A 12003-nucleotide genomic window follows, 5' to 3' on the forward strand; every position below is an offset into this window, starting at 1 on the left:
TTTTACACGTTGTTGCACGATGGTTTTGACGCGATTAACGGATTGACTAAATGCAAATTAACGAATGAACGGAATCCGGGCGAACGAATTTTTCGTGCACAGTCACTTGTTTGATCGTCATTGGGTGATTCTTAACTCATTCATCTGACAACCACCCGTTCCTGGTTGTAGCCCTTTATTGAGTCGCGCATCGACTGCGTGCCTTGGCGATAGGACTGAGCTGGCCCGTTTGCGCTGCCTGCAAGCATGGTTTTGGATAATGGCCAGTGAAGGCCACAAGAGAAAAAATGAACAGAAGGAGGACGTGAAAAAGGATGTTCAAGAGTAGCAGAAGGAGCAGAAGTAGAGTACACCACGTGAGTTGGTGGCCTTCACTTGCTCCGTAAATGCCAAGATGGGTCATAACCACCGAATAGAACACGAATACACTCTGCTAGCAAAGACCAGAGCAACAACACATTGAAATAATACAGGATCAGTAATGGAAATTGTTAATTTTAGATGCTCGGTTTGTAACATTATTATGATTATTGTTATCAATAGGCTGATTGCTAGGTATTTTATTGCTCTTTAGGAAAAAGTGAGATAGTTCCCTGAACTGCTTGAATTAGTGTACACCTCATACTGTTCTAGTCAAGTATTCGATAATCATAAAACAAAAACAATCACTGGATAACATTAATTTTCACACGGCTTTTCGGGTTATGAAAAAAAAAGTCAAAGCAGGCTTTTGGCAAGGCGTTCGAATGAAAGCATGTATTTTTGTAGTTTATGTGTACGTGCTGTCTCAATGTAAGAAAAAATCAGCTTGTAATAACTAAAGATGTTCCACATTATGGTGACTTTCAGACAGCTGTGCTGGCTTGTTTTCCGTCGTCTCTCCTAGACTCCAGAATGAAGGTTCGACCGAAATAGTGGAGACCCGTGTGGATCGCTAGGTGGCCAGGAATTGCCGTAAGAAACTGATCGAGCCGCTGTCAGCTGCAGACTCGGCGGCGTCGGCAAGGAATGGAATCGTGCCATGAGCCACCGATGGACCCGTCTTCCTGTCTTCCTGGTGCACCGAAGAGGGCGACCATTGTTGCACGACTCAAACGCCGCTTCGATGGATTACGCAATCACCATACTCATGTACGCAAGCTATACTCAATCTGTATAGTCTCATTATTTTTAGATCTACGAATTTCAAACAGTACGTAGTTTGCTTGTCGGTTAGCTTACAGCATACACATTTCTTGATATTGTTTACTACTACGACGTATTTAAATGGTTGTTTAGCGTGACCTTTCACCGACCAAGCGGATTCTGCTTCGTTTGCTTCGTTTACTTGGATTCTAAGTAAATTAGCTGAGAGAGGCAAACGTTACTGACGCTGAAACGATCAGTATTGCCCTAGGGGAAAAACCAAGTTTACTGGACCTAAAGTAACGGCCAACTTTGCTCAAGTGGGCAAAGCCGACGTCGCTCCGATGAAGACAGAATGTACTGATACGCGATTCAAACTCCGCTTCAACAAATATCGCACATATCGTCAACGTTGTGTACACGTGTAAGCGTTCATTCTATCAGAAACTCTATGGAGTTTCCCTGATGTAACGCTTCCAGATACGGTCAACGTTGCATCATCGCAAACGATGTGCTTCACAGAAACGAAGACCACGTATTAAATGCTGTTGCACAGCAGAGGGAGGTATAGCTGTGTCGAAAAGAAGGCGACATTATTAAACTAGACCGACATTACTTTATGAAAAACATTGGAAGATTACATTAGAGAGTGAAATAATGCCGTACGATTCAGATGCTGCTTCGACAGGTATACTATTTTACAAGTACATGCAGTAAAACAATGGTGGATTACTGTTATGTTTCAAAGTCAAGGCACAAGTTGTAATTCATTGCATACGAAACTGTGAATATGACGTTCCTTGATTTTCTTCCTGAAATGGGGCAAAGTTCCGACAATATCTTAAAATAGGCCACTATTCATTGTTTTCCAAGAAGCAACGTACTTAGATGATGCTTTCTAGAGTTACAAAAGAAATGCACTTAGCCCAAGAACCCAGTTTGCTAAGGACAAGAGTAAAAACTCTACTTCTAGCCAAAAATATATCTTGGTTCTATAACATTGTTCAATACACATTGAAGTTATTATGATTATGTTATCTTTTGAAATTTAAATTCGCGCGCGTCGTGCTCAAATTCATACAGTTTGCATCCCACTTTATAAAATAATAGATTACAAATATTATACTTGATTATTGGAGCTTGTACGGAGACATTCGGTCCGTCTTCTGTTACATTTTATAGCTTGTAGCTATTTAAATTGATTCTAGTGTAAATTTAACATTGAAACGGTTCGTATGACTCTATGTTCAAAAATCACAAACCAGAGTACCCTAGACGTTATCAACTTTGCTCTTCTTTTTTTATACGTCTTTTTCATCTCGACATATTGTAAATCTTCAACGGTATCGACATTTATAAAAAAGAAAAAAAAAAGCATGCGTACCCATGATATTTTGATTAATATGCTAAACGTTTTCGGTATCATAAACACGGCGTAACGCTTGTAAATAAGTGGAGTTACTTTTTTATTGTTTAAATTTTTCAATGAACACACGGTTGTAGACTCACAATGTATTCGCCTTTTGTTGTGCATATTTATGCAGAGCAATGCGCATTACCAACAGAATGCCGAGTATCAGAACAACCAGACGCGTGAGCACACTCTGCAGTTACAGCAGCGTTACTGCGATCCGAAGGCGAAAAAATCGAAGAAAGACAAGGGACCGATGGCGACCGCCGGAGCTGGCGGGATTGCGGTCGTCGGTCATCCAGGGGCAGGTCCGGGCGGTCTTGGTGGACCTATAGGAGATGCGATGGCAGTCCAACAGAGAATGCTATCGCAAGGTGCAATGCCAGGATCCATGATGGGCCCCCAGGGTTCGCATCAGCAACAGCAGCAGCAGCAGCAGCAGCAACAGCATTTACAGCACCTAAGCAATCCTCAGCAGCAACAACAACAACAAACACAGCAGCAGCAGCAGCAACCACAGCAACAACAGCAACCAGATAGCAGTAATGGGCACAAAATGATGGTAAGTTCACATAACCACTTTAGTCAAACTTTAAATTATTTTTAAAATTGAAAATTGCTTATATAGTGCTAGTCTTTTCCTTCGTTTAAAGTTTGAAGAACATGATAGATCGATTATGCGCATACGAATGCCATGAAGATCATTGTATTTCTCTGCCAGATAATAGTGTCCATAATATAATAGGTACACTGTAATTACTTGGTTTTATGTGTAGTGTACATAGTAAAGTTAGTAGCCCCATTGGTTGTCTATTGACCGTACAATTTTCATGACTCTTACCTTCGTTGTTATTGGATTCTAATTTTTTCATTCCGCATAAAGAATGGCGATTTTCTAAAGCAAATTTTGGTTTATTTTTCCCTACAAGCCAAGTGCAAGGTGCCAATAAATGAGAGCTCGCTTTGTAGATACTGGATATATTCCTGGAAACCGCCTATTCTTGTTCTGAGGGTTTGTATTATATTGAAACCATATAACGTACATTTCAGTACATGAGGATATCTACCGTCAAACAAATCGCATTTAATATGCAGCATTTATTTATATATTTAATCAGAAGTAGTTTCTTAAATTCAAACATCACATTCTTATGCTAAATCTAAAAAGAATTCAAAAGGTCAACCTTTCGAATTTACTGAAGGTCACTTCGACCTAATCTCGAACAAGCATTTTTGAAAAAAACTAAACAAATTGAAAAGAATTGAACATTCGATTTTTTGTCACCCAATAGAGCAAGAACGTCAGATAAACTTGTGCGATCTAGATAAAACGCCGGGGGTGTACATATAATGTTGGCACATCAACGAAAAAAAAAACAGGAAAAGGAAGCAATAAACAAAAACGTATATCACTTATGTATCAATCTTACACATGCACATTGACAGGAACGAGACAAAGCAAAGGAATAATCTAAACGGAAGAATAATACCAATTTTTTGTATGAATGACATGCAATTTGAAAGCTTTAGTAGAGATTTTAGGGACAGGGCGTAGAGGTGGTCCGTTTTTTATGGAGAGAACTAACCATCTACATAAATGCTTTACGGCAATGGCAAGCATAAGACTCGAATAATCTTAATTTTAACAAATATTGAGAGCTGCTGATGTGGAGGTCTTAGACCTTACATTTTTTAGTCCTAATTTAATCGGGCCTTACTTCAAATCTCTGGAAAAAATCAGGTTGACACGGGAGCTGAAGATTGGAAACGAAGCAACGCTTTTCGATATTAAGCCTGAGAGAGATGCTATTCATAACGGTTTTTTAACAGTATGGAACATTATATTTTGCGGATGTTCGAAAAGCGCTTACTCATGGATGGCAGTAAGAGTGGTCAAGTTAACTCTCTGTTCGCTATGCCCTAAAGTATTGGGTTATATAGTAACCGACAGCTATATGAAGCAGCGGAGGCCACTGTCGGCTCGCCAGTGCAGCAGCTTTCGAAAGAACGCGCAAAGTCCCGTCAAGCGGCGGCGGCGGCGGCGGCAGCGGCGGCGGCGGTGGTGGTGGTGATGGGACTTCCGCGCAGTTGTTGTTATCGTTCTAGTCCCTGCTGCTGCTGCTGCTGCTGCTGCTGCTGCTGCTGCTGCTGCTGCTGCTGCTGCTGCTGCTGCTGCTGCTGCTGCTGAACCGTTCTTCATTCGCCTTTTACCCTCCTCGTTTGCTCATTGAGCGCTGCCTGTCATGGCTAACACATATAGGGTGCTTCGTCGGGATTGGCAGGCTTCATCTGATCTGTTGTAGTCCCGTTGTTCCGCTTGCCTAGCTAGCGTTACATGATCTTCACTTCGTGTGTTCATCTGGGGAGCTTCGTTGCCCTGTTTTCTTATCCCACTTCCTCCAGTTGATTTCTTGTGGCCCCACTGCTCCGGCCGCTCACTTCCCTTTAAGATATTTCTCCTGATCCATCCGTTGGAATGTGCTGTCGCTGCTCTTCTGACTCGCATTCGCGTATATGTCCACCGCTGTGCTCGGCTCGACCAACGCAACGGTTGGGAATATAGACTGTTGCACCGTCGAGCAGTGAGCGGGCAGGCCGCTACTTTATCTGAATTGTCCGTTGTCGGCGGCAGCAGCAGCATCGCAACGGCATCAACCAGCCTTACCATTGGCACAATCTGGGTTCGTGCCGCATTCCCGTCATCGGAGTGGCGTTTGTCTATTAAGTCGTATTTAGACGGACAAACGAACTGACTGACTAGCGGAAAAAATAGGGGAAAGAAACTTCCTAGTCGAAAGAAGTGGCAAACATGATTCGGAAGGGGAGCTGTTTTTAAATTGCTTCATTATGCTGAAGCCATAACTCCATGGCCACAATTTACGGGAGCCTGGTGTAGGAGTTTTTTTTCTATCAGACGATGGACGATGCAGAAAAAGATCTTTGCAGGGGACAGAAAGAAAAACCCTGTACTAGAACGGTTTGGATGTTGTTGCTCGTGTCTTCCGTTACATTCACTCGTTCATTCGCGGTGTTGTTCTCAGCACTGCATAAAGAAATTTGTGCATGTGATTCGACAGGTAGGGTATGAACGAGCAGGTAAACCTGAACATATGTAACCTACGCCTACGTAAGGCGCCTGCGCAGTAGTGAACATTGGAAGCCAGATACAAAAAATGTTCTCGTGTGTCGTAGAACAGAATGGTTTATCTTTCACTTGCTAATTCGCTCGAGTTTTCATAATAAGCGCTTTTATAAAATTACTAAAGCGTGCCCATGTTACTTTAACGAAATGGTATTTAAATATTTAATCTCGTCAAGGCTGATAGGCAGCATGGTAATTTGTAGTCTGTTGCATTTATGGCATATACGTCAAACATGATAAAGTTATAACGTATTTTTAATGATTGTTTTGTAATTTTGGCTTGTTTCTTTGTTACAGCATATGCAAGCAAAACTCAAAGCGGAAATAGGATTAGGCTCGCCGATGGCGCATACGCCTCCACAACAACAAGGACGGCAGACACCACAAAGTGATCGACTAACGCCAGGATTGGACATAAAGTGTTCTCGCAGTAGTACTCCAGATGCACGGGGATGTGATAAGGGCGCGTTAGAAGACTTGCTTAAAGGTGCACCTCCCCGTATTAAACAGGAACATTCAGGAAGCAACATGGACGGTAGAGCGCCCTTCCCAGGAAGTAGCTTTGTCAAGCCAGAACCACAGAACTTCGGAGGGCAAATGGTAGCCCCGCAACAGCAGCAGGTGCAGGGTAATGATTTCCTGTCAGATTTTGCCGTCGATTCTCTTAATCCTGACGTGTTCCGAGATCTCATTCTCGAGGTAGCGGATGGAGCTGGCGGTGACTTCATGGCCGAATTTAACTTCGCCGACGTGAACTCCTCGACATTTGAAGCACCTGGGCCACCTGTTTCGAAGGGCCCTTCTGCCCCCCAACAGGCTCAGCAGCCTGCACAACAGCAAGGGCATCCATCTCAATCGAACCGCCCTGTGCCAAGCCCTCAATCGGTCCCTAGCCCAGCGGGGCAAAGTGGCCCCGCGAGCAATAGCAACACTGCCTTTGTACATAGTCCACGACCGCCACCTTCGCCACAGACGCAGTTTGGACCTCGTAGCACTGATTCTCCCAGTCAAAGTCAATCTGCCACGACGGCTTCGTATCCAATGGCGTCGAGTCCTCGCGGTGCGACGCAGGCACAGCAAAACCAGATGAACCAGATACCGCGAAGTCCTGCCATGATGCCAATGGGCAGTCCTCGTCCTGTTCCTAGCCCCCTCCCACCTCATATGATGGCGTCCGCTGCTAGTCCACAGCAACCTCAGCAAAATCAACAGGGTCCACCTCCTTCACAACAAACTGCCAGTAATGCCCATGGGTCAACCATGGCAAATAATTCGCAGGCGAGAGCCAGTCCTGCCCAAGGATCTGGAACCGTAGGGTCAAATATGCCACCCGGAAACTATTCCCATCAACAAGGACATCCTCAGGGACATGCTCATCAACAAGGCCCACCACCCGGAGCCAGACCGCCTATGTATCCTGGTCACCCGGGCCAAGGACCCATAGGTGGACCCAATAACACCTCTCGAAATGGGCAAGCTACACCTCCAATCGGTTCAGGTGGACATTTCGCGCCTGGACAACAGAACGGTCCAGCGTCGCAATCAGGAGGGCCTGCAGCTTCACTATCGCTCAAGCAGATGGCGGAGCAGCATAATAAACCCATGACGCCGCAGGGACCACCGCAAGGGCCCTATCAAGGCGGTCCATCGACTGGAGGAGGTCCGAATGGCGGTGTCAGGCTTCCAAACCAAGCGACCTACCCGCTGGCACAAACGGGTGGTCCTTACCCCAATCATAGCAATGCTATGGTTATCCGTCAACAGCAACAACAGCAATCTAGTAGTAACCCTATGTACGTGCAATCAGGCCACCATCAGCAACAACAACAACCTCAACAACAGTCACCTATTCAGGTCAACATCACGGTGGTGGGAAGTGGAGTCGCACAGCAGCCAAACATGCCGCAGCAACAACAGCCTCAACAACAGCAGCAGACAGGACATATGATGCAGCTACCTGGTGGAAGCAATGGTGTTAACCCTATGATAAACCCCAACCAGATGGTCCAACAGCAGCGGCCACCGCAACAACAACAAATAGGGTACGTAAGCGAAAAAGACTTTTGGTCATAATATGTGTGTCAGTGTTTAGAGAACAAGCCATTGAGGTATATTATCCGCGCTCAAATTGCCAACTTCGACAACATTGAAAGTATAGAAATATAGTGATCGGCAGCGTTTTGTTTTATCAAATCAGTTAACCAATTTCGTCGTCTTTCTAGCGATACGTTTACGAAACACGGCCACTGTTATCGCTTCATTGAAAATCTCTCACTCAGTAGTCGTGCCACGACAGATATTAATTGATGGCGAAGCAAAAAATGTCTTGCTTGAAGTAATTTTCTTAAGGCCTAAGTGACGCGCTACATTTGCCATGAGTACTCGTTACTTTAGCAGAGGTAGGAACGTACGAAATAAGGCAGGAAGTGGAACGGCAAGCACAAGAATCATCTGTAATCAGTCAGATTCTACCTTGAGGACCACAGTAATAGTGCGGACTATCACGATATCAGACTCGTGTTGTAGAAAAGAGTTTATAGTGGATGTACATTTAAATTAATTATCTTATACTTAAGAGCTGACTACTGAAGTTATCATTAATTGTTCAAATTTTTACTTGGCTATTGAGTATATACATTTTAGAAGCCACTCGTAACGCTTAATTAGCCTTTAGAAATGCATTTAAACGGAAAAGACTATGATCATTAGCAGGAACTAGGTTAGAATATGGTATGAGTTGTTTTTCATCTCTTAGTTTAGTGACGGCTTACATATAATAACTAAAATCTTCCGTAATTTGTACTTAGGGCGAACTCACAATTGCACCAGCGATTATCGGAACCCATGCGGCAAATGGGCCCTGTCGGTCCACATCAGGGTCCCATAAAACCCGGAATGGGACCGCAAATGTTTCAGGGTCAATTGGGAGTTCAAACGCAACAGAATCTCCCACAAGGCCGGGGGCTAATGGTTGGAACAAGCGGGCCAAGCGGGCAAAGCAATCAGGGAAGCATACAACCATCTCCAATGGGTCAAGGACCCCCTCCAATGTACAATCAGCAACAACAGCAACAGCAGCAGCAGGTCCATCAACAACAACAACAGCTGCAACGGTTACAACTAGCGCAACAAGTGGCCTTCCAGAACAGACAAATGCACCATCCTTCGCCTTCTTCGTCTCAGCAACAACAACAACAACAGCAGCAGCAGCAGCAGCAGCAGCAGCAGCAACAGCAACAACAACAACAACCGAGACCTTCGATGGCCGCTAACCACGGCAACGTCGCCGTTGTAAATCCTTTACAACAACAACAGATGTCACAACAGCCAGTGGTTAGTAATTCATACTAATATATTAATATTAATGGACGCATTGTATATATATAATGCATGCACCTCTATGAAACTATTTCTATCGTATCTATTACTCAGTATTGTTCTAATACGCTGCGGAGACAAGCTGGGTTACAGTGATGAAATACATACGTTGTCGCAAAAACTCTTTTGACGCTGTGCAAGTTATATTTGCTAATCAGGCTTAACTAAATTTCTAGATGAACAACCAACGAGATCCAAAAATGTCGCCTCTCAATATATCTTCGAACCCGTCATATGCTGAAGCTTTAGCCTTTAGCAGTGGAAACACGACCAGTGGATCAGTGATGATGCAAAATGGCTCCGGAGGGCCTATGGGACCACAGGCAGGACAGTTTCGGCCAACGGGTGGGCCTCAGGGTCCTGGTCATCCAGGGCACTCAGGCGGACCATACCATCGATTTGCTGGTGGCCCACCTCCAGACTATAATAATGTCGCTTCCCAAAGGTAAATTTTCAAAATAGCTTGCTTTCCTGACCTAAAAATTTGTACAGATGCACAACAAGCTTGAGTGAATGACCTTTTAGAATCAGCATAGGTCTGGGTACTGTCTATGAGATGTGTGAATCATTGCCATCGCGTAGTGACTAAAGTTCCCGAATTTGCCTAATAAAACTATTTAAGCTGATGTTCCAGATTTCATCATTTCCCTTCCATTTGTACTTTTATTACTGTTTCGCTATCTATATATCAATTATTTATATGCTTCTGCTTTTGACAAATAAAAAATGTTCAATCTCAATAAATTCGCTTACCCAGAATAATCGAACGACCTGGCAAGTGACGGACGAACTAACAAAATGAACACCGCTTTTTTATAAAACGCAGGATGCCGCCACGGCCAGGAATTTTTGGGACTCAAGCTGTACCGCAAGCGCCTCCTATGCAGGGTTCGTGGCGACCGTCAAATCAGGGTATACAAGGACCTGCTATGGGAGGACCGACTATCACTCATATCCAGAACCACCAGTCACAGCAGCAACAACAACAGCATCCACAACAGCAGCAGCAGCCGCCACAACAGCAGCAGCAACAGCAGCCGCAGCCACAGCATACTCAGCACCCACAGCATCCTCCAGGTCCACACTTTCAACCGCAACATCAACGGGTACAACACCATTCGATGCAGCAACAGCACGTCACGCATATGCCGCTACAACAACAACAACAACAACAACAGCAACAGCAACAGCAGCAGCATCAACTAGGTATGAAATTATACGTTATATATTATATATATATATATATATTATATAAATTATATATTATATATACCTAGGTAGGTATTAATTCGCACCAACGAGAGCTCTCGTCATTGTTATGAGCGTAGAAAAAAGCTGACCCCAAATAGCTTTAGTCAAATCTCATAAAAATCGCTGTTAATACATATAAAAACATATGCCGTAGTTTCTATTTCGACACGTGTGCTCACAGCATACGGCATACAATGATGTAAAATTTCGTTTTTCAGTATTCACTAAATCTACAAACCACAATAACGTGTTGAGTTGAAGATCGACATCAATGTTTGGAACTAGTTGTTTGACAACAAACAACGCCTGCACTCTTGTATTTTAACTTCATTAATTTACCGCTATATGCGTGGTCTTTTTGTTTGTCACTAATTATGTTGTCCGTAGGTGCTGGTATTATGCGACCCATGGGTTCCGGCGTTTCTCAAGGAATTCCTCAAAGTGCGCCTTCCGGACCAGCTAATCAGTTTCCTATGGCGAACAGTGCGACGGGCCCCCGAATAAACCAAAACAGTTCAATGAATACTTCAAGTGGATCGATTGATCTAAACAACCTCGACTTCCTCGATTCATTGGATACGGCAGGCGACTTCAACTTCGATTCGACAGGCGCAAATATTCTTGATGACGTTCTTGGGACAGCCAACAGATGAGGAACATATGCAATGGTATCGTTCTTAGCGCACCGGTTGGATTAAGGCTCAAGAGAGCAGGTTGCAAAATTTTTGTGCCTAATAGGTGTCGCCTAGCCTAGTACGAATGATAGACGATGTGCTGGCCCTGAACCCTATCTCTCAGTCAATCCAAAGTCAACAATTCATACACGGCAGCTTTCCTATAGTGGCTGTTCGAAACGCATCTCATTTTAAATGTAGCCGCGTTTAACAACGTTTTAGGATGGCTAGTCCAGTGCACTCTCGCGATTCTTGTTGTTGTTGTTATATGAACGAATCTTTATGAAAAACTTCATTGGAAGATCATGGTAGCAGCAAGTTACTCAGTTCTCATCGTATGCAACTAAGCAATATTAAGTTAATTGTCAGAATCACCTGATCTGTTGTACAGGAAGTTTTTGGTCTGTCATTCATCTACTTGGTTTGATGGAAGCTCTTATAGAAATCATTTTCAAAGAAGGTAAATAGCCAAAGAGAAAGTAGTTCTAATATGTTTACATTATGTTTACGGGATTAAGAGCAGAATGGGAAACACATCCGATTCCGAAATGTCATATTAACAACAAATTTCCTGTAGGCGCATGTTTACCATCAAAACAGTTTTTAAGACAAACAATTTTACCATATTCTCCCTACCAACGATCTACATACAGTACCGATACGACCCTTGGGTTCAGCGCAGAATCTCCACTATGAACCGATTTTATCGTAGCATACATGAAATACGCGCTTTTCGTGCCAAAACAAAGCTTCATTTTAACATTAGTGCGTCATCGTCGCCTAGGATTTACGTCACACGGTTTCGCGTCTGATAGTGTAACTAACTTTTATGAGAGCACTACAATCAACCATAGAGGAAAATGCAATAATTGCTGAAAAGGTAGGCAGGATTTAACGTGCCAGTGTAGCCCGTATCATACGTTTGTTGCCTTATCGATCGCCCGAGACATTGATCAATCAGCAGTTGAACGAGTGTGTGGTATATATATATATATATATATATATATATATATATATATATA

The 12003-nt window shown here is 43.5% G+C and overlaps 1 protein-coding gene across 1 annotated transcript in view; it reads left to right on the forward strand.

Moving 5' to 3' along the window:
* LOC111260834 (uncharacterized) overlaps nt 1-11842 on the forward strand; it is a 52781-nt gene extending 40939 nt beyond the window's left edge. The window contains exons 2-8 of the mRNA XM_022833876.2: nt 850-1131; nt 2670-3098; nt 5976-7720; nt 8486-9011; nt 9233-9501; nt 9883-10262; nt 10695-11842. Coding sequence (XP_022689611.1) covers nt 1009-1131; nt 2670-3098; nt 5976-7720; nt 8486-9011; nt 9233-9501; nt 9883-10262; nt 10695-10960 — 3738 coding nt within the window. The 5' untranslated portion in view covers nt 850-1008 and the 3' untranslated portion in view covers nt 10961-11842. The remainder of the gene's footprint in view (nt 1-849; nt 1132-2669; nt 3099-5975; nt 7721-8485; nt 9012-9232; nt 9502-9882; nt 10263-10694) is intronic.
* Nucleotides 11843-12003: the final 161 nt, after the last annotated feature.

Source organism: Varroa jacobsoni, unplaced genomic scaffold (genome assembly GCF_002532875.2).
Source record: "Varroa jacobsoni isolate VJ856 unplaced genomic scaffold, vjacob_1.0 scaffold_482, whole genome shotgun sequence".
Taxonomy (NCBI): Eukaryota; Metazoa; Arthropoda; class Arachnida; order Mesostigmata; family Varroidae; genus Varroa; species Varroa jacobsoni.